Source organism: Pieris napi, chromosome 16, assembly GCF_905475465.1.
Source record: "Pieris napi chromosome 16, ilPieNapi1.2, whole genome shotgun sequence".
NCBI lineage: Eukaryota > Metazoa > Arthropoda > Insecta > Lepidoptera > Pieridae > Pieris > Pieris napi.
The window spans coordinates 3,263,399-3,290,706 of record NC_062249.1 but is presented as its reverse complement, the minus strand read 5'-3'; the positions used below and the strand labels follow the sequence as shown (position 1 = coordinate 3,290,706).

General features: G+C 34.1%; 1 protein-coding gene and 1 non-coding gene across 2 annotated transcripts in view; both read right to left on the bottom strand.

Annotated features, from left to right (window-relative positions):
• The window catches only part of LOC125057113 (CYFIP-related Rac1 interactor A), a 32,257-nt gene extending 5,205 nt beyond the window's left edge, over window positions 1-27,052 (bottom strand). The window contains exons 1-3 of the mRNA XM_047660590.1: window positions 26,489-27,052; window positions 8,714-8,845; window positions 3,616-3,893 (exon numbers count right to left, since the gene is read on the bottom strand). Coding sequence (XP_047516546.1) covers window positions 3,616-3,893; window positions 8,714-8,845; window positions 26,489-26,803 — 725 coding nt within the window. The 5' untranslated portion in view covers window positions 26,804-27,052. The remainder of the gene's footprint in view (window positions 1-3,615; window positions 3,894-8,713; window positions 8,846-26,488) is intronic.
• LOC125057611 lies at window positions 5,473-5,579 on the bottom strand. The gene has a single exon (XR_007118233.1). It is a non-coding gene; the product is annotated as a U6 spliceosomal RNA (small nuclear RNA).
• Window positions 27,053-27,308: the final 256 nt, after the last annotated feature.

Here is a 27,308-nt window from a genome sequence, read left to right as displayed (position 1 = left end):
GGCTCCTGTATCTCCCGAATAGGTTTTGATAAGGAAGTTGGTGTGACGTCACGTGTCCTAATGATATATCGTACTACCCACTAGGCCGGAAACGCTAAATTATTTGAAAGGATAATCGCGAACAGTGGTTCTTTTAGGACCCTCATCTAGCTTTCATTTCAAGAATTTTAATCATAGGTAACTTTTTAACGAAAAAACTTATGCAGAACATTAAAGAACGGAACGTTGCGTTCCAGGGCCATGACCGCTACCACCGCCTTCAATAAATTAAATGGGTAAAATCCAGGATAAACGTCGTGTTGGTAGAAGGGAATAACATGGCTTCGCAACGTTAGAGAGTGGACGGGTATTGCGACTGCGGAAGAGCTGCTGCATCTAGCACAGGACAAGACCCGCTTCACGAGACTGACGGCCAACCTCCAGTAATGGAGGGGCACCAGAAGAAGAAGACCCCTTTTAGCCTGCCATCCACGCAATCGGATAGATTCAAGGCTGAGAAGCTAAACTACAGTATCCTACAGGAGTGTACAGTCTCCCCCTTTTCTAGAAAGAAACTCAAGTTGGCTCTGGCATCATGTTGTGGTTAACATTTAAATATAATAATATATTTAGGCTTCCAAGCATGTGCTTTATAATTGTACGTATGTCCACAACTTTTTCGAAAACGATATGTCATTTAATTAGTTCAAAACAAGTATCAAGTTTGATCAAAATCGGTTTGGTAGTTTTTGAGATATGGGTATTCACAGGTCAGTATACCTAGGTTGTTCCCTTAGTATTAATAGGGTACTTTTGTTTTGTCCAGCTTACTTAACTGTATATATCATATATAGTAAAAATTGGTTATATTATAAAGGGATTACTATCACTAAGTGGAGCGTTGAACGATCTTTGCAATCAACAAACTTGACAGCACTTAACTAATTAGGGGTGGTAAATATTTACGAAAGGGTTGGGCACGTTGAACGGTTGATAAGGTACACCCTCGCTAAATAGCGGACATGAAAAACTTTATAACCTTCAATAAATACACACACTCCACTGGCTATCCCAAAATAAAGGAAGTAAAAAGTTCATAATGTTTTGTCACGTTATCTTATTTTCAAAATACATAAAATTTAAAGTGAAAAAATTAGACGAAAAACAAAAGTGTGAGATGCCTTACATTATGCCTAAATCAGAAGTGGCAATGGGCGGGGCATATAACAAGATACACAGATAAAAGGTGAACTTAAAAGACAACTGTATGGATGGAGAGTAGAGACCAAGACCAACCAAGAGAATGAAGGAGAAGAGATAGCCCAAAAAAGGTTGATAGAAGAAATAGAAGCGGTAGCAGGAAACGAATAGAGAAAGAGAGCCATAGACAGAGTCGTGAAGGGGTTCCGATCGACGGTACTGAAGGTAGCTACCTATAATGAAGTTTATAGGATAACAAGCAAAAGAAAAAAAAATGTATAAAAATGTAAAATAACCTAAGCTGTATATTATAATGTTTTTGTCATGATTGGAAATAAGACGATCTTTATTATTACTATCTATTTTCAAAATGACAATAGTGTTTTCGCTAAAACATGATCATAATGAAGAAAATATGAAAAGTTACAGTAATCTAAAGCCAAGCATTGTAACGCCACTGTTGTTTTCTTTATTCTAATATTATTTAATTATAAGGCACACAACAATACATACAGAGAAAATATTACACAAAAACAGAACAACCATTTGCATCAATAGCAAGTATGCACGAAATCAGACCATAAATTTTGAAAAAAAAAAAAAAAAAAAAAAACAATTTATGTATAATCTACTCTATGTAGAACGACTATATCTAAACATTCAAAATCCAGGGCGATTTGCGAGTTTTACAAAGTCTAGCGAAAAAGTAACCGATATGTTGACGCAAAGCATTTGTCATCAACGTTTGGACGAGTGGAAACCTGATATTGTGTAACACAATAAATATGCCCTTGTGCCAATAACAATATGACCACGAATGCGTAATCCGATGCTGACTGTTATTTATCGAAGGATACGTGTATCCTGCTTAACATAGCTTTAGTCTTTATAAGGGACTAGTTATTATCTGACATCAACGCGTAGTTAGTACGTATAGAGAAAAAAAAATCATTTTTAAGAAAACTACTTTTCGAAGGAATCGTTTTATATTTTTTTGATTTTAAACCGATTTTCGATGCTTCCTCTTGCTTTCTCAGGGATGCCATCATCAGATTTCCTTATCATGGTATTCCCTTTCCAAAAAATAATCATTAAAATCGGTTCAAAAACGACAAAGTCACATAATAAAATATATACGGTCGATTTGAGAAACCTACTACATTTTGAAGTCGGTAAAAAGACGATAAGTGGTATCTTTATTTATATTATGCAGACATAATACAATTACTGTACATATAAACATTTTGCCTTTAGATAAAAACTACTTTAACTAAAGACAATTTTTAAATCAGCTTGCTTTAAAAGATAGGTGTAGGAAGAAAGCGACTTTTATATTGGATATTTATTTGCGTCAAGTAAAAATCTAAAAACAAGATTGGGGTGGTTAGGGAATCTAAAAATAAATTAAGAAAAGGGTTGAAAACTTTGACTAAGGTATATTACAACTTAGGAAACAGTCTAAGTGTACCAAAAACAGTTCAGTAGTTTTTGTTATGTAAGGGAATTTGACATCTCTAGACCAGACATTTATACACATTTTTTTTCCGTTGACAGGTAATTTTGTTAAATTACTATATATATTTTGAATTACTTTCACTATCAATTGAACGCCATTTTCATACACAATCCGTGCAAGAAAACAAATGATTCTACTAAGACATTGTATGTATTAAAAGCAGTAATACCAGGTATGCAAATATTCTTTTGATAACTCAGATTGCCTTGGCTTTACAATGAATGGGTCGTTTCATTTCGAAAAGTGACCTACATCTTGAAGAATAAGCAAAAATAAGCTTCAAAGTGGGACTTTGAATAAAAGGAAAGGCCGTGGTTTTAATGTTGTCACGGGTAGGTTTACGAATTGATTTTGTCATTACTAAATATGGCATCTTCCCACAGGTTCTACACACACACACACTACCTACAGAACACTACCGTCCCGTGGCTTCTATAATGTGAGGGTGTTCTTAGATAAGTTTAGTGATACTAACACAGAATATAAATTTAGTTAGACCTTACAACTTATTTATTTATTAACACTTCGTTGTTTACAGAAGTATATTACAGTTGACATAATTAAATGAAAAGGTGGAAAAAGTGGCTTATCGCTTTCGAGCGATCTCTTCCAGGCAACCAATGTGAGAAAAAATAAAATGGGTACGCTCTTTTCTTGAAGGACCCTAAGTCGAATTGGTTCGAAATACTTCAGTGGGCAGCTAGTTCCACATAGTGGTGGTGCGCGGCAAAAACTGCCTTAAAAACGCTCAGTTGTGAAACGACGGACGTTGAGGTGATACGGGTGGAATATCGTATTCTCCCTTGACGATTATGAAACTCAGCCGGACGTATTGAACCGAACAACTCCTCTGAACACTCCATAGCAAATGCAGTAGAAGGTGTAGAGATTAGTACCGACTAAATGTAATAAATACTTACGGATTCTCTAACATCCTCAAGCAGACTTTGGCCATTGTGCTTAATGTTTCCGTGGTATTTTCCAAGTCCTGCTGATTATCATTCACAAACTGGCTGGTCGCTTCTGACAAAACCTTTAGCATCGGCGTCGCTTGCGCATAGAATAACGACATTCTGTTAGCGACTTCTGCGCCTATGTGGGGTTCTTCCCCTGGCGGAAGGTCTGCGTTGATGAGACCACCTCGGGATACGATACGCCGGTAGTAGCTGAAGTCGTTTTGGATGGCTGGTGTTTTCATCTGAAACGTGCAAATTTAGAATTTTACATACTTTGATAGATAAAACTTAAATTATCACTGTCAATGGTCCAATGATAAAAGTGAACTTTTAGGAAATCGCTATTTATTGATATCGTTTTTTTCAAGAGTACGATCATCTTTATATGACGTCAAAATGAAAATCCCTTCTTTTATGTGTTATAAAATTAACTACCAATATTTAATGAACACAAGTAGTTGGATATTTTACTATAACATATTAACATTGAAAATAATTGTTGATTTTCGCTTAGACTATTAACATTGAATCTAAAATGGATTTCACTCATCAACAGTTAATAAACAGATATGGAGGTTATTTAAAACATAACAAATATTGCGCACACGCAGTTTCTATCCTTCATTACTCTGTTATAATGTCTATAGCGCTGAACACGTTAATACCTACTTTACGTTAGTCCCTGAAAATAACATTTTTATACGCTTTTCCTGGTTAGATGCGTTTGAAGGTCGTTTTAACGGGATAAAAGGAATTTTGTATGTATAATAAAAGCTATTATAATTTAGTGGTACCCGTATCCAGATTCGTTACTTAAGAGTTAATGGTTACCTAAAAACTTTATTCATTCTGAAACATCGTATTTTAAAAGTTAATCTTTAAGCAGCAGAGCAGTAGCTTAGTGAAAACTTGCGTGCCTCACCTGAGGTAATAGGTTTGAATCACGACTGCGACAAATGAACCAAAGAGGATTTCTTTCTATGTGCGCATTGAACACTCGCTCGTACGGTGGAGAAAAAACCAATGAGCAACCCGTCATGCCTTAAATACAAAAAGTCTACTAGCCTATTTTAGAAAGATCAAGAAACAGATACCAAAATCTGAAGAACTTACCATTGGTATTTTTTAATCAGCTCTTAGAACTGGCCAGAAACATCGGCAATAAAAACTTCTTTGAATTTCGATTATAAAACTCTTTGGTTACCTAATATGAAATTGCATTTGTCATTTGTTTTTGTGAAATGGCGGCAATTCCACGTCAACTTTATCAACCTAAAATTTAATTTAACCACATAGTTCATTCAGTACTCATAATTTAAAGTATAAACCATATAAAGCATTCATTTTATTATCAAATGACTTCTACGAAAATTACAAAGTGATGCAATAATTGCTATGAAAGCCAGATATACCCACCCTCGCAGACATACGACAATATAGCAAAGCATGACTCATTTATTCGGGTTCAGATCTGAGTTAGTTTTCTTATTGAGTCTCTTATAGATGACTAATGAATGATATTTCGCAATGCTTATATTGCAAATGGAATATTGTTCATAGACAAATAGCATTTGTCTTTTTAGTATAAGGATTTGATATTTAATTTAATTATAAAGCCTCTAATGCTTTGATATCCGAGGTGGAATATGCATTTGCGCATACCCTCAAAAGTTGCAGGGGTATGTGGGACTCGACCCACGGCAAAATCTGTGCTATTCAGCGACTGGGTGAGCAATACCCACTAACACCACCTCGAGTAGTTCCTACAAAGCCGCTTTATAGAGGCTGTCGCCGGGGTCGCTGTCGCACTCCACCGGGACCAAAAATGTGGAATGCATCACGATTTTGCGTGTCATCCTTACGCAGGGGCCATGCTTATCTTCTCTGTATCGTTCCAATTTTAGTTTACGTACTGGCGAAGCGAGTGCAATGGCGCTTTAACCCATCGAAATATCGCTATTCCGTTATCCAACCCCTTATGTGTCATTGATAATTTTTGCATATTAATTTAATTATGTTAATAAATCAGTGGCGCTACAACCTTTTAAGGTCCGGGCCTCTGATTTCTGTATGTGTTTCATGATCATTTGTCAATCTAATAGGCAAGTAGGTGATCAGACTCCTGTGCCTGACACACACATGGGTTTAAGGCAAGGGGGTTTCCTCACGATGTTTTCCTTCACCGTTCGAGTTCAATGCGTACATAGAACCTGCGACCTCAGGGATGAGAGTCGCACGCTGAAGCCACTAGGCCAACACATCTTTTTTTTAATTAATTATGTTATCATTCTTAATTCTATTTGTTCCTAGACTGTTAAAACGGTTCTAAAATATTCTTAGATAAATAAAACATGTTATCGAACAAACAAAGGCGTTGCGCTTACTGAAACCTGTCTCTGACGCTATCGACATCTTAATATGTTCGCAGAGTGAGTGCACAGTTGCGATATTGTGTATTTAATATTATATATTTTATTATATTTCATGTTTTTTCGACATTAGCGTATTGGTTTAGTACTGAAAGGATAGTGTATAAATAAATAAATATTTAATTATCAGCATACAATGATTTAGATGAAATTAAAAACTATAAAACCGAACTTACCAAAAACTACAACTAAAATGGAGGAATATCTACTACAATATATTAATAAACATATTATGTTTTTTTTAATAGTTAATTTATATAATAAATTGCCTAATTTACGCAGGTAATTTCCAAACAAATTCTACTTAGGGTCCTTAAAAAAAACACATTCTTAAAAGGCCGGCAACGCACGTGCAAGCCTTTGGGCAACGTATCTATGGTCGTATTACTTAACATCAGATGAGCCTCCTGCCCGTTTACATAAAAAATAGGTGAAATGTCGTATTGAAATTTATATAATATAGCCTTATAAAGATAGCGTATCTTCCTAGTGACAATGTGTGATTTATTTAAACAATTGAGGGCCCTTTTGACCCCAACCTTGTGCCATTCGCGATAGCCATTATGCACTTTACGATCAATAATTTAACATAAATTGCTCTTTATTTAAACGACTTCCTCCTGATATGAAAATTAATATTCTCTTCATATAAGGTTCGGATTTCGTAAACTATGTTCGCTATTTATTAGAATTTTTAAAATCGATTTAATAGAAATCTTTGTGTTTTTATCTCATCTGATGTTAAGTGACAATGCACTCAAGTTACAGAGCTTGCGAGAGCGTTGCTGGCCTTTTGAGAATTTCTATATTCATAGAATAACGTATACCTAGTACGCAGTAGGTACCTACCTAAAATAAATTTTGATAAGATCTTTTCCCGACATTTTTTTTTATTTTTCTCTTTTGTGTAACAGGAGGCTAACGGGTAGGTCGAAAATAATTATTCTTTAATATATATATTTTATAAGTAAGTGATAACATCGTGACTAAACCGGCATTCCCTAGACTCAAGAGGTCGTATACGTAAAGTATTTATACGATACGTTATAGCTTAGTGCTAAATTGCGATTAAAAAAAAATGTTATGGAAAAGTATTAAGTTTGTTATGGAAGAGCTGGGAACCTTCACACAGGTATGTTTTGAAGTGAAACTTCTAAAGCGACCTGCAACAAGGTTGCGTTAAACGTTTAACGCTCCTTAAGAGGGGGAATAGAAAGAGACAGAGCTAGAGTGAAAGCTTCCTATTTTCATTTCCACATTACAAAGTTTGATTTCTTCCGCGCGGAGGGACTCCACGCACTATTTTTTACTTATAAGGATTGCCACATCTTATACATTGTAATGCATTCTTAAGACTTTTTAGTATGGCAAATGAGCCTTCGGGACAGACGGTGGTTGGGCCTTTGAGGGAGGAAACTCAGGACTTGAAATGTTAAACATAGGAATATTCCCCTTGCTCATAACGGATATACTATGACTGTTCATGAGCATTCGATTGTAAGTTTATAATCGTGTGAGTGGAAATATTCAATAAACAACGATTATGGGAAGCGTTAGGCGAGCTCTACAATAGGTGGGTATTATAGCTGTGTGCGTTACACCCACATTAATTCGATCGTGGGTATTAAAAAAAACAAATGCCGCTACAAGTCTAGGCTTTTTGGGCACACACGGGCTTCTTGCTCATCCACTGTGGTAGCGGATGGTATATATAGGTATGTAGGTGACAGCCTTCTGTGCCCGACACACGCCGGGGTTAGAAACTCAGGGATGAGTCGTACGCTAAAGCAATAACGCCAACATTGCTCTGCGATTTTTGCCTATAAGGGTAAGATTGTATTAGCCCGTTGGCAAACCTTAAATTGAATCATACACTCCACATTGTCATAGACTGTGAACAGTTAACGTCACTGTAATATTATTTCACTGATTCATATAAAATTGCTTTGCATAATTGCCTCAGGTGTTGTTCTCTATAAAGTTGAGTTTTAAATACATCGTTTCAAACGAGAGCTAATGTATCATTCTAACAAATTAATTTACGATTTTTAGGTCCGTAAAGCATTGCGCTTTTCGGCCTTCAAAAAGTTGCTAGCTGTATTTGGTATAAAAAGATCTAACAATCTATGGTAGATAATTTAGCGATTCTTGTTTGTTGTTGTACCGTTATATATTGTTTAAATGAAAAAGAAATTAGCAACAATATCATAACAGTTTAACATATAATTATTAGATTTAAATGTATAAACTTTTCGTCACTTTAAAAACAACAATTTATTCGGCGACGTATGTTTCAGGAGCTCGTAACTTCTCAGTTATAGAATTTTTTGCCCATGACTGGTCCACGTGTTTGCTAGAATTTAATTAATTCAATTATTATGGGAATTTATCTATATACAAGGCATAGATGCCTGTTTGAAAGTTTGCAAGCTTGTTATTCGACGGATTTCGAGTTATTCCAAGAACCATTTATCAAAATATTTGCGTTATTTCAGGAATGTCAACGTTTAGTTAATATATATTTTGGCAATAAACAGCAGACTGTATCGGCTTCGATGCTAAGATATAAGTACAGATAAGTAGAATACAGACTGTATTCGTTGGTCTCAGGATATTTTCTTTTGAAATCTTACCTTATGCTCGTCGAACTTTAAGACAAACTCCAGGATTTCTGCAAATTGTTTCACCAGCGCCTGCTGCTGCTCTAGATGCTGGGTTGGACTCATCCCTCCGCCGACTAGCGAGCCCAACACTCTGGGCACCACCTGGTAAGAGGAATCATTTATTATATATTTAATTTATTGTGGTGAAATAATACTAACCCTCTTATTCATAGAAACTAAGGCAGTCTAATTGCAGCATTTTATTTTATTTGTCTCTCGTCAACTAATTTGTCTCTTTCTATCAAATTGTATTTACTCTGCTATGAAAAGAGATACATTGATTTTTAAATTTTAGAAAATATAATTATCTATTTCTAAAAATACATCCGGAGCGGTTCGGTAGTAACAAGATAAGACTTTATTAGGAAAAAGCTTTTACGCTTGACAATCTCATACAATGGCAGGATAAAGAGAAAAAAAAACTATTTTTTAATGTGGTAGACACTTACAGGCAATTTTATATTCATGAAGGAGAAAACACATACAACATTTAATAATTATAAAAACAAAAGGAAATATGATTAAACTGTGTAAAGTAAAATTAGAAATATTTAATATACATATATACTAGCAAACTTGGCGAACTCTGTTTCGTCACCAGATGGCTTCGTTTAATGTAACATTTCGTTTGGTGATCCCGCTTTTCTGTTGAATTTTTTCCTGAATTTTCTTTGCTATAAACCTCACGGAGCCCAAGACCTTTCCAACGAATGCAAAACCGTGGAAATCGGTTCGTGCGTTCTGGAGTTATAGCGTCAGGAAGGAAAACACGACTTATTTTTATATAGTAGATTTCTTTTTTGACGTTCATAAGTGTACATATATGAATAAATGATTTTGACTTTTGACTTGGAGCAAATGTATCTGTTAATATCCAAATTTAGCAATATATCATACAAAAGTGAAATTTCAGTGACTACATTAACCTCACGTAAATTATAATTTATATTAATTGCTTGATTGTGACTAAACTAATACATATATTGTTACATTTCCAATCACAGTGGTTTTTAAATTATTGTATTATTCTTAAACAAAATCTTCGTAGAAGGCAGTGCTTACATAGAAAGCTGCATGAATACGAATACAATGATTAAACATAACGTCCTTTCCGCCTTTGGAACGAACGTGCAATCTGGGACGTTTGAATAAAATATTAGAAGCCGGTCAAACGTGAAGCATCTGTTGTTTTGTATCTCTTAATGGACTTTGAAGTTTTTCCAAGACGATAACTTCAACTATTTGGGTTCATTCAAATAGAATTGGTATTACAGTTGAAAACCACCAAAAGGCGTGTTGGAACTACTCTAGGTGGTTTTATGTGACAAGTCCTTTATTACGTTCTTTCGTGTAGAGGGTAGATGCATTAAATGCTAAACACCTAGGCTTTTGAATAAAATTAATTAATTTAGCTTAAATAAATTATCGTATTGTTTTAGATTTAGACTAAAACAACGAATTCGACTTAGGTTCTTGCAACAGCGTACCAATTCTTAAAAGGCCGGCAACGCACTCGCGAGCCTTCTGGAATTGAGTGTTGACATCACTTAACATCAGATGAGCCTCGTTCGCCCCTGTTGCATATAAAAAAAGATTTCTATTCTAAGTAGGTACATGCGTTAAAAAGATTTTCTCCGTAGCTTTAACGTATTATTTTTAAGTAGAATATTAATTTTCACATCTAAAGTTATCTGGGTTAAGATGTTGGCTTTCCGCCAATTCAGTGAGGTACTTAGATTAGGCGAAATAAGTTGAATTTGAGGCTATATCACAAATTTATATAACCCTACGGCAGAGCACCATCATATCATACCAATTTTAAATACACTCTTAATATTTCTTTTTGTTCTGACTTGTTTAAAAACGGGGTGACGATCACTGATGATACGACATAGTGACATAACATCTGAAATTACTGTACTAATTAGAAACAAATGACGAACGATGTCACTAGTACTTGATTGTCCTAAATGCCAAACAAAACAATGACAATGAAAACAAAGTTTTTTATTATTAAACAGGGGCACCTATATTAGTGGGTACATTTACCTTTAAGGGAGTAAGGTCTTTTTTGAACTAGAAGGTATCGTATGAAGACCTCCACCACCAACTAGGAGTAAATTTTGATGTACGTTCAGAATTCCAACAATTCGCGTTTCACATATTCAAATCAGTGTTATAAATTTGTACCTTGTAAAAACAATATACATTTCAAAAATCGAACGATCCTTACGGCAAAGTAGCGGGTTGCATTCATTTCAGTATATCGAGAATTGTAATTAACTATGTCAATACAATTGAACCGATATCACGATCCAGGAAGCTGAACTAGCGGTCGGCACGTACCGTTTAGTCTTGGTCTAATTCTCCCTTCATGCTATTTCAATTCGATTCAGTGATTGAACATCAAGATCTTTTTTATCACATATATGTTATAGATACGGTATACAGAAAAAGGAAGAAAATCAGAAAAATTATTTTAATATTGAGTGTAACGGAACAAACGGGTTTTTATTTACCCACTTTTCATAATGCGATGGAACTACTGATTGATAATTTTTTACAACGGCGCTACAACCGAATAGGTCTGGGCCTCAGATTTCTGTATATGTTTCGTGATCATTTGTTTTTTCGAATAGGCAAGTAAGATCAGCCTACTGTGCCCGACACAAGCTTTAAGAAATTTGCGAATAATATCATGGTTTTCTTGTACCGTAGGCGAGTGAGACACTGAAAGGAAGAAATAAAAAAGACGGTAATTTTGGCAACTGGTGTGCTCTTCGATAGCGACCTAATGGTTGTCCAGTTAAATAAAAATCAATAAACTTTTGTAAAGAAAAAGAGTAAGAAAAAAGGCCGTATAGAAAAAAAAGTTATCAGCAAAGAATGACTATGCAACTGACACTCCTTTGTCCCGGTCTCATTATAATTCAAATTTAGAACAAAAGGATTAAATTTAAAAGGAATAAAAGCGCCATAATTATATTCACCATCAGAGCTATAAAGACATCACTTTGTGTTTTTACAAAGCTTTACTATCTCGGTAGAAGTCACGAACAAAACTTTTATATTTTGGATTGTTCAACACGATTAAAATGCGTCGCTGATATATATATACGCTAGCCTTAATATGTTATATAATTTCTGTAAAGTGTAATAATAAGTGTAGTAGAGTAGTAGACAAATAAGTGTTATAAATATGCTTCAATCTTCTTTGAAGTAGTTTATAAAACATTTAATGTAATACGAGGAAAACGGGCGGGAGCCTCATTTGATGTTAAGGGATTCCGCCGACCATGGTCACTTACATTGCCAGAAGGCTCGCAAGTGCGTCGCCGACCTTTCAAGAATTGGTACGCTCTTTTCTTGATAGACCCTAAGTCGAATAGGTTCGGAAATACTTCCATGGACAGCTGGTTTAACATAGTGGTGCGTGGCAAAAACTGCCTTAAAAAACGGTCAGTTGTGGAACGACCGACGTCGAGGTGATACGGATGGTAATTTGTACACTGCCTTGACGTCCGATAGAACTTTAACCTGAGCTGCAATAACGACTATCGATCCTGGACCACGACGAACGATTGGGGATGTGTTAATTACAAAATAATACAAAGTCGTCAAAATTATTACGTCCATTTTCGGTTCAAAAGTTTTTAAGCAACTTTTAATGAATAAATTTTAAAACAAAATTATGATTTCAAGAATTCCGCTTCTTCATACTTTTTTAAATAATAACCTATTACGCAGTCGGTAAACACAGCCCTAACTCCGTAGCTGTTTCCTTTAATAATTTCCCAGATTCCTTAGGATGTTGTGACATACATATGGTGTTATGAATCACATATACAGTTGAGTCATGTATCTTGTGGATTGCGGTTACATTCGACTCGTAGCCATAATTATGTAGAGGTATGTCTTAATAGAATATATAGGAAGGATTATACGATATAGATAATAGAAGAAAACAGGATAGATAAGGGAGGGCTTTGGTCAAATATGCCGTTTTGACTACCGTGAGTTTTTTTTTTTTTTATAGAATAGGGGGGCAAACGAGCTTGCGGGACGACCAAAAAGGGCAGTCCACGCAGCCCATAGACACCCATTTTTTGTGAGTTTTGGCTATCACGTAAATTTCAGATGCTTTATCTAGTATCATAAGTTGCTAATATGCCTAGATAGAAAGAAAATTTATTTCGCCATCAAACAAAGCTTTCAATTGTATCTGTTATGTCAAAAATAAAGCTGACAATTAACTCTTGAGGACTTCATGAGCATTAAACTGATATATTTTATTTCATTGTATGAAGATAACATATTATATTATTATTATTTATTATATTATTATATTATATTATTATTTTTTTATATTTATTTTATTGACCACGCACGCTGTAAAGCACGCGAAACGTCGGTTAAATTTAAAATTATGAAAAATAATTGTAAATACATAACTTAAATCCGGTAAAAAATTGTTTTATTATCAAATGTGTGAAAGTTATGTCAATAAAAGACAATACTATAAGATAAAATTTTTGTTTGGTTACTGCACAGTTACCACAAATGTATTAAGTTAATAAATTTTTAAATGTGCAATAATTATTTAATTATAAATTATTATGTTGCGCTAAAAATGTCATCCATTTAGATCCATTTATATGATATATCACATATAAAACAAACGAAAATCCACTCAACAGGATGCCGAGATTCACTTATGGTGATGTAATACGTGTATGAAATGAATATTACAATGCTGCACCAAATATGGACACAACGCCAAGTTTTGCAACACGGTTTTTTGGTAAAATTATCGAGCGAGTGCTTCAGCTATATTACTGCCAATGTACAATTTCCTTACAAAAATTGACTATTTGAAAGTATTTATTATATATTGGGAGTAATCCGTATAAAACATGGCTTTAAAAAGCGTGCTGGAGTATAATAACCAGAAAATTATCATATAATATACAATCGTAATAATGTTTTTGGTTGAAATATATGTGTTTGTGTTATGAAAATTACAGTTTTCATGTAAAAACAAGTAGTTTGTTTTCGGTTCACGCATGGTACGTCATTGGGATTGGTGCGACGCCATGTTTTAAAGCCTCAACAGAAATAATAAATTGGTATATGTTCATTGGTAGTAACTAATAAATAATCTGAAATAATTTTTAAAATCTTGTCAAAGTGCCGTTTGCTATAATCATAACAACGTGGGAAATCGTAAATTTGGTAAATTGTCTGTGTGAATTGCAACATCGTTTTCTTCATCACGCTATCTACACTGAGTTAACATAATAATCTAATATAAATCTAATTTTTTTTGCGTTTGAACGGTCATCGAGGAATGTTAGGTTATAGCTATTAAAATATAGCGTTGGAAGCCGCGGAGTAATGTATATTATACAATATTGTGTTGCCGTGGCGTGACTCTAGATATACAGTCAAAATCTGTTATAACGACATCAAAGGGACTACTCATATTTGGTCGTAAAAACCGATAGTCGTAACAACCGATGACGTTGTTATTAAGAACCTAATACAATAGAATTCAGCCGGGACCTTTGATTTTGGTCAATATAACCGGTATGCTGTTCTAAACGATGACGTCGTAAACGGTTTTGACTGTATAATCAAACAGTATTAAATGTGAATAATATATTAATACTTATTTTGCTATCATTAACGCGTCAATAAACTAATTATTAACAATTGAACAATTACATAATAGAGATTTCTTGACTCTAGCATTCAAAGTATAGATATTTTAAGAGATTTCTTGTTTTTACAATCATATACTGAAAATACCAATCCCCGAACCAGCCAATAGGTGCTAAAATAGTTGTCTGCAGTAAATGGTGCAGGGCCACGCAATGCGACATTGCCTCATGGTGTCTCCAAAATAACAATCATTTGTCGTCACAACTAACATCCTGATATAAGCTATTCTATTACAGTTTGGGTTATTATTCGTATTGTAGGAATATTAACGAAATAAATTGCCGCGCAAATGAAAAAGCGAGCCTGCGGTGATTGAAAATTATTGACCCTCCAATAGGCGCTCAGTTCTAGTTCTAATTTTGGTTTATCTGTAGAAATCGACCTCTACCAGACTATGATAGTATACCTTCCCTTGGGCACTAGAATACATTTAAATGTAATTTTAATACACTAAACAGAAAAAACAGCGATGCGAAGCAAGAATCGGCGTGACGATATGCAATGCAGTCTAGACCAGGTTTCCCAACGTGGGGCCAACGCCCCACAGGGGGGGGGGCAATTTGATTGTTAAGGGGGGGAATTCAAATTCGCATAAGGATTTTAGAAAGGCTAAGATGGGGCATAGCACAAAAAAGGTTGGGAAACTCTAGTCTAGACAGTATAATTCTCATTTATACACAAAAGCAAGGGAAATCTTTAAATATTATATATACACAACCTCATGAATCATTTTAGATATTGGCGAAAAACGCAATAAACTGAGAAGTTTTGAGTTCGAGGACTTGTTTTTATACAAGAAAAAAAAACACATGCTGTACGTGTATGATGATTTTGTACTGTTCTCTAGAACTCAACTCTCATGGCTGAAGCAGCATTCGTAGACTTACTTTGCAAATACGGCAACCACGAAAAAGTCTTATAGTATTTCGGGTTTATATACAGCCTATGACAGTCACAAAAAACGTAGCCTTATAGAGCAGTTTGGCCAAGGTTCGATCCCCGGCTGTGCGCCAATGGACTTTCTTTCTATGTGCGCATTTAACATTCGCTAGAAAATACAGAAAACATCGTGAGGAAACCGGCTTGCCTTAGACCCAAAAAGTCGACGCCGTGCGTCAGGCACAGGAGGCCTACTTGCCGATTAACAAATGATCATGAAACAGATACAGAAATCTAAGGCCCAGACCTAAAAAGGTTGTAGCGCCACAGATTTTTTTTGTTTCTTTATTAGCAAAGGAATTTTTAAAATCAGGTCATTAGATCCAGATATTATCACAAACATGTGAATATTAGTAAAGATTTTATACTGTCCTAACAGGGTTGTCAATATAACAAAAAAACGACCTCTGATCCCACGGTGATTCTCTTTCCGATTCTAGTTGTCTTTCATACAATTGCCTTTAAAATCAAATACCTACATTGTTCATCCATAAGCATGAACGAGCCTGGAGGACTATAGTTTATCTTAATGGACGAATGCTTTTTAGCTGCATTTTATTGTACTGCGAAAATGCACAAAACGTCCGTATTTACTGACAGTGGTTGATTTACATGAATTTTATCGTGGTAGATGTAAAATATAAGGTACAATTTTTTTTTTAATATTGCAATTTGTATTTATTATTATTTATATGCAACATATAAATTTGTACTTTGGATCAACAATAATAAGAATTTAAAAAAAACAATGGCGATAAAACGCTTGAATTTCTGTATGTGTTACGTGATAATTTTTTGTCTAATAGGCAAGTCACCAACTGACGTCGACTGTTGGACCCATCTAAGGCAATGTTCAATGCGCACAAACCCGCATTGGACTCTTTCAATGGTGTACTCTGGGTTTATACCCCTGTGGGCGTACCCGTCAGCCATGAGAATCGCAAGCTCAGGCCACTAGGCCAACATTGCTCTTTAACAAAAACCTTCTGGAGCAATAAACTGCTAACAAATTTACGGCTCATTAGAACGAAATATATAACATTTCAGGTAGGGAACAGAAAAAAAAACCGACCTATGTACATGTAAACATGAGAGTCTCATCACAAATACAATATATGTAATTTACAGGGAGTCTCAAGACTATGGGACATCAAGGGAAAGTACCGTATATCGTAGGTAGGATATTTTGCTGAAAGAAGACTTTATTTTATTTTGAAAAGTAAGTATTACTGCATTCAATGATTTTCTAAATATTACTTGTCCCATCTGGGAATCGAAACATATTTATGATGCTAATCGAAAGAATGGACAAAAAAACAATTCTTCTTAAGTAACATAGTATTTTGAGAGGATATTTAAGGTACTTTCCCTTGACTTCCATAGTCTTGGGACTCCCTTTAAATAACTCTTTTACAATTTTAACTCTTCTACAAGTTAAAATTGTAGAAGAGTTCTTATTTTTTTAAAATAAAATAGTTGGGCAAACGAGCCTACGGGACGCCCAAAAAGGGCAGTCATCGCAGCCCATAGACATCCACACACCCATCTTATATTGTTTCAAATTTAAAAAAAAAATAAAAGTCTGACTAACACAACTAAAAGAAAAAGAAAACAATAATGTAAACTCAGCAATTTGGAGTACACACACCAATATATACAATTGACCAATAATCAAATGTTGAAATCTTTTCATTGTAATAATAGAATCTGTAATAATAAGCAAAACAACGTATCACAATACATTTTAACCAAAAATATATTTTAAAAACACAGACAAATTAATTTGGAAAGTTCATATGATTGTAAACAGGAAACTGACAGATAAATCGAATCAAAGCATTGTCAATCAAATTAAAACATTAAACTTCCACTTAATTGAACTAATCGTAATTTATGGTTAATTAACAGCGAAACAGCCGGTAAAAGAAATCTCCGCTAGTATTAATTTGCTTCGTATAAATGGGAATGGCTTATATGGGAAAGAAAATGAATGATAATGCTCTTTTTATTTAGAAAACATAACAAAAAAAAAAGTTATCTCTACATCATCTAGTTTTTTAGTGTTATATTATAAAAACTAACGATACATTTTTTAGTTTATAAAACACGGAAATACTTTTAATATTATTTATATATGTGCGATAAAGTAATATAAGAATTGACTATGATGATATGATTGATGTAATATTAAACTACTATATAAAATTCTACCTTTTAAATATGTACGAAAATTTGCACGCCATTATGTGGCAGAATATGCGAATAGATTGTATCACCGTAATATTTTCGTACCATATTCCTGAAAATGAATTACTATGTCTATTTCTATAATTAAAACTTTGCAAGACTTAGTACGAGAACTATGACTCCCATTTGTACCATACGGGAGTCAAACAAGTTTTTGAAACATAATTCCCATGCAATACAATTTGCATCAATTTGAGGGTCAAACTGAACATTTGTTAAAAAAATAGAGGAAAATCTTCAGAAAGAGATCCTCTACAAAATTGTTCTGACATATTTTGTTGATAAAATCAAAAGAAAAAAAGTTATTAAGCAAAAAAGGATTTTTTTTTCACTTTTAACTTTTGAATTTATGATAAAAAGTCACAAGCAAATCGATTTGCTACAAAATATGTCCTTACAAATTTTTTGTAAGATGGATAGTTAAGTAGATATAGCCAAAAAAGTGTTTTCACCTCTTTTTCCAAAATGGCGGCCGGGGGACAAGGGTGCCAACCCCACAAACTTGGGTTTAAGCTTGTACTGACCCCCCCTTACATATCCCATAAATAAAATTGCGTCCTCTAACAAATGTTCAGCAAATGTAACATTTCAATGGACTAGTAATAGTCATAAAATTCAAATGTAAATCTCGACTATTAATATGTATTAGGAATAGGAACAGAAAAATATTAGGAATATTATTGAAGTAGGGGCTAAGCCAGTGCTTCGCGAGTTTTTCTAAAAAAAAATTTATAGAACAAGGGGCTAACGGGCAGGTGGCTCACCTGATACCGTAGAAACCCTAAATGCCAGAGGGCTCGCGAGTGCGTTGCCGGCCTTTTAAGAATTGGTACGCCCTTTTTTTGAAGGACCCTAAGTCGAAGTAGTTTAGGAATTGAATATGTAAATAAAATAAGGTCCCGTACCACAAGGGTCGGGGAAATTATGCAATTTATAATAAACAACCAAAAATCCGTCAGTATATTTATAACCTCATTCGAGATTTACACCTCTTCAATAACTAACCACTAAACCTATCAGCTACAGTGTTTATAAAAAAAATTCAAGCTATTAAATAGCTCCAGCCTCATGCGCACGAGTTGCGCATATCAGCCCATTGTATTCAAAGTAGTGCTAAGATTGAATTAACACTTCGCACCCAATTGGGAGATTTGAGTAATAAAGCCAGATGTTAAGTCGGGCATGCGGTTATGAGGTCATAATTACGTCGTGTGTTAATTAGAAATATCTTTTCTATGTATAGTATTTATAAAAATGTTTAAATTATGTATTAGAATAGGTGAATTTTGTTATTATACAATTTATGTTAGCTGATTAAAAGTGTATGAGTGGCGGAGAGTTTATTGCCAGTTCTTCTCTTCCATTCTACGCCCTTGCTTTGAGAACTGGCAGTAAATGTAAAATTAGAAACATTTAATGTATATTTCTTTTTTGACGTTCATAAGTGTACATTGTGTTACCTAATGAATAAATGATTTTTGACTTTGTAAAGTTTTACATTCGATACGATTCACTAAAAAATTGTAGGAATTAAAAAAAAGTTTTTAATGAGCAGTTTTGGCTTTAGCGTCACTCATACGAGATCGTAGGAGATCGTAGAGATCGTAGGATCGATCCCCGGCTGTGTACCAACTTTCCTTCTATGTGCGCATTTAACATTCGTTCGAACAGTGAAGGAAACCATAGTGAGGAAATCACCTTGTCTTAGACCTAAAAAAAACATCGACGGCGTGAGTCAGGTACCGGAGGTTAATCACCTACTAGATAAATGATGATCATGAAACAGATACAGAAATCTGAGACCCAGACCTAAAAAGGTAGTAAAATGAAGGCACAATAGCCAGTAAGTCATTAGCGTAGGTGTTGCAATTGTTAAGATCAAGAGAGCGCGCGAGTGCAACGTCCTGCACGCACCATTAATTTGTTGCATCTTCCGCTACACTAGCAATATCTATATGTCCATTAATTAATTAAGGCCTTGTATAGAAAAATATTAAAAATGTCGGGATGTTGATATCAGTTATTAAAACTAATATCCCTTAATAGATTTCCTAGTTTTGTACGTATATAACTAGTAACCCGTGAGCTTTGAAAACAACAATTAATTGCGTGCAGTAGTTAGTAAGTTTACTTCGAAACAGACAGATATACCCAGAGGACTTAATTTTATATAATATAAAAGATAATAAATATAACCGGTAGCGTTAGAAACATTTTCGTTTGTGCGTTTTGTCTTTTAAATTTTTCGGATTACTATATAGCCTGTGAAACTTACAAATAACGTGGCCTTTCTATTATGAAAATAATTTTCAAAATAGCTTCAGTAGATCCAGATATTATTACAAACTAAAAACCTTTACCTGTTTGTAGTATTATTATAATTTGTTTGAATCTAATGCGGGCCATAGACGTACCGCATGTTGCAGTCAAGACCGACTGCAATATGCGGTCGCCGCACGGTGATCTGCAGTTTCCATACTAAATTCATATTCGCAATACACGGACCGCTCGAGCAGTTCCTGAGCAAACCGCATATTGCAGTCGGTCTTGACTGCAACATGCGGTCCGTCTATGGCCCGCTTAAGAAACTGCAACTGTTTCGAAGCCACAATACTAACAAAATCAATGACTATTATTATACATATACAGTCAAAATCTGTTATAACGACATCGAAGGGACTACTCATATTTGGTCGTAAAAACCGATAGTCGTAACAGCCGATGACGTTGTTTATTACATAAGATATATATATATATATATATATATATATATATATATATATATATATATATATATATATATATATATATAGCAATGATCTAAATACAAAAGATATGTTAAATACGGAAGCACCTTTCGTAATAAGCTAAAGCAAGCTAAGCCACCATTAACATTGTCACTCGTAATAAGCTAATTTGTTGAACAAACAGACTATTAAAATAATATTTACCTATTGTCACCATTGTAAGTTTAAATATAGAACACATGACAAAACGTCTTTCAAAAGCAAAAATACCTAAGTTTTACCATAATGTTAAACCAGGGTGATTGTTTTACTGAATACCATATTGTTGTAGCAGCGTATATACTGGTATTGTACTGGGATTTTTAAACCAACGTTAACAGGCTTTTTAATGAGACCGTACCTAGACCGGTCTTTGTTATTAGACAAGCTTAAAACATTTTCGACGAGAAAATATTAAATTAGGAGAATAAATTAATTTTGAAGCAGTTTTTTAACCCAGCGCCTCTGGAGCCTTTCAAAAGCCAGCCCAAATCCGTGTATAACTAACAACAATTTAAACGGGGAAGTCTGAGCTACCGTCCTGCCCTTTAGGCGATTGACCACCCCCTGCATGCTCAAGCCGAGGTCCGACTCTCGCACAAGACGCCCGCCCTTGTGCTTCTCGCGGGAAAAGCACATTCCGGCTAAGCTACGCTCGCCAAAACAGCCCGAGATGAGCTGTCAAGGCCCTTCAGATTAATAGCGAGAGAGAAAATACCACAGGAGAGCGTGAATGTTCTGTAACTACAGTTACTAATCACACTGTTAAAAGCATTGTGTATCCGCCTGTATATTATGCACGTCGGTAGTGTTTTGTGGTGGTGTAATTTTTCTTCATCGTGCTAAGTGTTAATTGCCCACATAGAAAATCCAAGTCCACAAATCCTCTACCTATCTTTTCATTACGTTATTTTTTTCCATACTCCAAACATTCGAATTAATTAAATACCATAGATAGACATCAAACGTCTCAATTCTCATGAGTCCAACATAAATATACTAAAAGAAATACAAATTCTTCACAAATACTTAAAACAAGTATTTTATGGTTATACCACCTGCTTTACAACCAATATTAAGAATACCACCTGTCATTCAAGAAATAGTTTCTCTAGTGGCAGCTGCATTTTTCGACCGCTTATATTAATTCTTACCGACATACGAACTCGTAGTTTCGTCCATATAAAGTTTTAAAACATATATTTATCACATTCGTATTTCAACAGAAGCCAATCTTAAAAAAGATAAATATGCAATTGTATAAATATTCTATTTTGTTTTTTTTTTATTTTTATAGAACGGGGCAAACAGGCAGGAGGCACACCTGATGTTAAGTGATACCGCCGCCCATGGACACTCTCAATGACAGAGGGCTCGCGAGTACGTTGCCGGCCTTTTAAGACGCTCTTTAATGAAGGACCTTAAGTCGAATTGGTTCGAAAATACTTCAAGCAAAATCTGCCTTAAAAAAGAACGATATATCTGAATAATTACACGCACTTAATTTTTAGGTTTTCTAAGGTTGCAACAGGTTGCAACAATTCCCGTGCTTGCATTGAAATGATTCAAGAAAACTTCTTTAGAAAGCCGCACTTAACATTTTTTATTCGATTTTATATCTACTATATAAAAATAAGTCGGGCTTTCCTTCCTGACGCTATAACTCCAGAACGCACGAACCGATTTCCACGGTTTTGCATTCGTTGGAAAGGTCTCGGGCTCCGTGAGGTTTATAGCAAAGAAAATTCACGAAAAATTTCAACAGAAAAACGGGATCACCAAACGAAATGTTACATAAAACGAAGCCATCTGGTGGCGAAACGGAGTTCGCCGCGTTTGCTAGTATCTTAATAAAAACAGACGCTGATTATTAGGACATTCCTGTGTTGTGAGCCACCACTCTTCCGAGGTACAATAAAAAACAACAAACTTAATATGCAGTAAAATAAAACAGCGAATCAAAGTTCAGATAAATTAACATAGAAAAAATGCAATCATAAAGCGTACACATATTTTAATACGTTCCAGGAACTAAAAGAACTCCAGCACTAATAAATTATTACATAGATAAACATAAAGTGCACTTAATATTCACTCAATTGTGAAGATAAAGCGATTTGCATCCATTATGTACATTGTCGGTTATGCCTTGCACAACACAGTTTTAACCTGAGATATTTTATATTAAATTGGCAGAGTCATGTTACTCTATATTAAAAACAACATATATTTTTTAGCAAAGCCGTAGGAATTTTATAAAGTACTAGCTGACCCGGCAAACGTTGTTTTGCCGTATATATTATTTCTAGGAAATTTTGTTTAGTTCAATAAAAATAACTATCTACTATAATAAAAAATAGGGGGGGTGACAAAAATTAAGGGGTGGGACCACCATTAACATGTAGTGGGATGGAAAATAGATGTCGTCCGATTCTCAGACTTACTTAATATGCATAAAAAATTTCATAAGAATCGGTCGGGAATAAATATGGTGACACGAGAATTTTATATTTAAAAGTATGTATGTATTCCTAATCAGACCATACCTAGTTTTAGAAAGGGGGCGTCCATAAATTACATGAGGTGTTTAAGGGGGGGAGGGGGTCGAGTCAAATCTCATCTAATCTTACGTTGGAGAGAGAGGGGGGGTCTCAGCAAAGATCACGCAATTTTTTTCTGATTGAAAATTTTTTTTTAGGAAAACGGTTGACCCTAAAGCCCATCTCTGCAACTTCCCGCTAACTCCATACCTAAACGCTCAACATTTCACTTATTTTGTTTTTGGGCTCTTCGAGCTCAATAGTACGAATTCTGTGTTATTTTGAGTTCTCCGAGCTCAAAAAGATATTTTACGTAAGAAACCCACATTTTGAAAAATCTCACGTGAGATTGGGGGTTGGGGGAGGGGGTTGAATAAAATCTCACGACATCTCACCAGGGGGGGAGGGAGGTACAGAGAATTTAAAAAAAAACCTCACGTAATTTATGGACGCCCCCAAACGAATTTTGAGAGTGTTATTATTATTTAACATTTAATAATAAATTCATACAATAATTGTTTCGCTTAAAATTCTTACTATTCGTATTAGTTGTGTTACTATAAGTTATAAAATTAAGGATAGTTTTTTTAGTGTTCTAATATTTTTATTTGTATGGCCCCTTTGAGAATTAATAATCAGTATTAATTATAATAAATTGAAAATAAACTTTACTTCAATCGGCGATTTATTTTTGGGTTCATTTACGTACTTGAGCGATCTAGAAGCATTAACACATATTTGAACATATATACTATTTTCTACTGAAGTGTGGACGATTGAATCGTAATGATCATTCTACATTCATCATATTCTTTTCAGTTCCGTACTCGCGCTTTCAAAACAAGATGAGTAACTCTGTTCCTTCATTCAAATCGCACGGACATAGCTGGTGGACCATACACCAAATCGTTACGTTAATAAATAAATTATAAGCCAATTGATGTCAACAGCTCATAGAAGGATGTTATTAATACAAATCTCACGCGGTCCAACATTTTATTGGATGATTGTAACATATGGTTACAGGGGTAATATTTTCAATTAAATTGCATCAGTAAATATGATGCACTTACGGCCGGGGTTTAAAAAGTACCAGACGTTGTTGCTACGAGTCGTGGATTTATTTTATAGTTGTATTGAATTCTAGACAAAAATCTTTAACTGTAACCGTGAACCTACCATCGTTTATCATCATATCAGTCAATTTAATTGCAAGTAGTCAATTGATGTTATTATCATACAATTTTATATTGCGTTCCATAGTCATATCTGCATACTTTACACATGTAATCTTAGGTATATAGGACCCATTGTACAATTTATAGAATGATGCATCTATTAGAAATGCACTTCGAGTCAATCATTCCATACCGCATTGTATTACGATATATAACATTATAATAACAATTACAAAATAAACCGTATTGATGTAAATAGTGTGATACTATAGGGAAGAACTGGTTTGTAATGTCATATTATTAATTAGGTCTTAAAATTATTATTCATACGTAACAAAACAGATTCACTTCGAACGGTTCCGGGAAAAACTAATACGCTTAATTTTTTTAGGAAATGGAAAAGAAAATTTAAATTCTTTAAAATAAAACTATACCATTTTATAAAGCTTTAATAACGTCGATTAGCATGCTTGTCAGCAGTTATGGCTAAGGATTGTCAATAAAATGTTATATTTTTTTTAAATTGTCGGTTTCTAGCTATCAAGTTCCATGAGATATGATTTACGAGCTGTTTAAATGCCCAAAGGTGTGCACTTAGCATGTTGTATGGTGATTAAGTCATTGAAATACCACTCTTTTTCATTCCTACAATTAATTATTACTGATATATCTAATTACTCAGACCGTGAATGTCAGAACAATTATAAAGAAAATAATAAATTGTTTAACATTCTTTTACTACAGTTATTGACAAAAATTCGAATACATCAGTGCTGAGTATGAAGAATTTATGGATTCTACACCAGCTAGAAATAGAATATTATAATCTGCTATGAATAATAATTCAGTATCAAGCAATTTCTAAACAAGTATATAGAAAACATTTTTTCATGTTTCTCATGTAATATATAGTATGTGATGATTTTAAAAAAAATATATAACATAGCTTGAGCAGAAACTCCCCAGTGTCTGCAGCTGCTAAGGAATAAATATATTAAAAGGGACAAATAACCTTTAAACAAGTGTGCAGTGTAGTCTAAACTTGCACAGTTCAATGAACACCCTTGTAATTTCACCTCATAAGTTATTTATAACCCTGACATTGTTAAATCATGATATTATGATCAGAATTTATAACATAGCTTTTGTGGCTTGCATTGTTAAAACTATGAAGGTTTATTTTATTAAATGTATTGGAGAGTAGCAAGTAGCAAGTTCTCTCTTCTGAAAGATAGAGGAGGCTAAATATGGATAGGGAAAACTGGGACTGTCTTAGCACCAGCTGGACACAGCTAGTAAAATAATATGATGTTAAAATTGGTAATAACATTGAATATCACAATAATTATCTATATTAAGTTAACAAAAACAACACCTTGTAACAGTAGTATTAAGTTGAATAAGTTATTTATGTTTTTATAGTTTTATGAACAATGAAAACTTATGCTTATGCAAATATTTCAATACAGTTATATATATAATAATAGTAGTCGAAAGAAATTGTAATTGAATTAATTGATATCTGATATGTAAAATAACATAAGTTTGTGGTTAATGATAATAAAAAAACTATGAATAAACAAAATCAAACAGTGTAACAGGAAGTGAGTATGAACATATGACTGTATCTTATGTTTTATCAGCACTATATCATTGCTGATAAAGATAAAACATCCTTCAGATAAGAGATATGAGAGCCTCTGGTAAACAATGATATATTTCATCTGTTTTCCTTTCATTACAAAATTATTAAGCTGGTTGCGTAATGCATGCAATGCATATCAACACACAACATATTATGAAACCTGACACAGTATTATCTTCTTTGTTTGTATTTTAGTTTACAATAAGAAATATGAAAAATAATATATTACTATTTTTGTAACTGCAACATAACAAAATATTATCACAATTAAAATAACAACCGCTAAACGAAAGTAATGGAGGCTTATTAACAATATGTGGCTTGTCCCTTAGAATTATTATTAATAGCTGTTATCATTATAATATCTTCAGGGATTAAGACATGAAGAAGTAAGACATAATATTACAGAATAGAGATTAGCATTTTATCAAGTTTGAGCACAAAAAGTTCCTTATATATATATATATATATATATATATATATATATAATATATTCATATTAATTATTCAGTTTTACACCAATTTAGTATAGAATCTTGCTTCTGTTTTTCAAACTGCAATCATGGTAAATTAAAATAAAATTAACCATTTATGTACATTACAGTATAACAGTTATGATTCCGAAACATGGGCACAAAAGCTTTGATTACGCCCTAAAGCAAGGATTCTTTGTTAATAAAATGACTCACCCGTTGCAATTCCAAGGAGTGGTTATAGAACCGCAGGAGTTTGTCAACTAAAGGTTTTACGGCGCGCCAGGCTCTTTCCTGAGTAATCGTAGAAGGGTCAGCTATCGCCTCTCGTATCTCCTTTCCAGCACCCTTATAACATTGTATTTCTTCTAATATCTTATCGGAATTAAACAAAACCCTTTGCACTTCTTCATACACATCTCGCTCTGTATCAGTGGGCGCAGCATTCTCAAAATCCAAAAATATATCGTATCGTGGCGATGAACAGCAATTCGAATCGTCTCGAGCAAGCAAACTCAATAATTTACCCATTTTGTATATTTACTACAGTTTATTTTATTAAAAATACCTCCTCGACGATAGAAATCACAATTTGCATTGCCTTATACCCCGGAAGATAGATAATTTACGTAGTTTTAAATCACGTTGCTTTTCACTATCACATTCACAATAATATTGTTTGTTCAATTATACGTTTGACTATTAAGATAAATTATAACAAATACATTTTATACGAATTTGTTACTGATACCCCACCAAGAACGCAAGGAAACTGCGAAATGCGATTGCCGAATGCCGATTGATGAAATTCGAGCAATGTGACACTTGACAATGTAATCTCTGAAATATGGTGTCAGTTGTCATGTTTGTGTTTTGTAAAGAATAAACACGGTCCATAGACTCGTCCGATTATGCTGTTGCTCAAGAATACATATGTCACAATTTGAATTTTGCCGCGTAGAATTCACTTTTCAGTTTTCTTCTACCAGAATCGGAGGAAAATAATATCAACTCACAGTTTAATGTACTCCAGAAC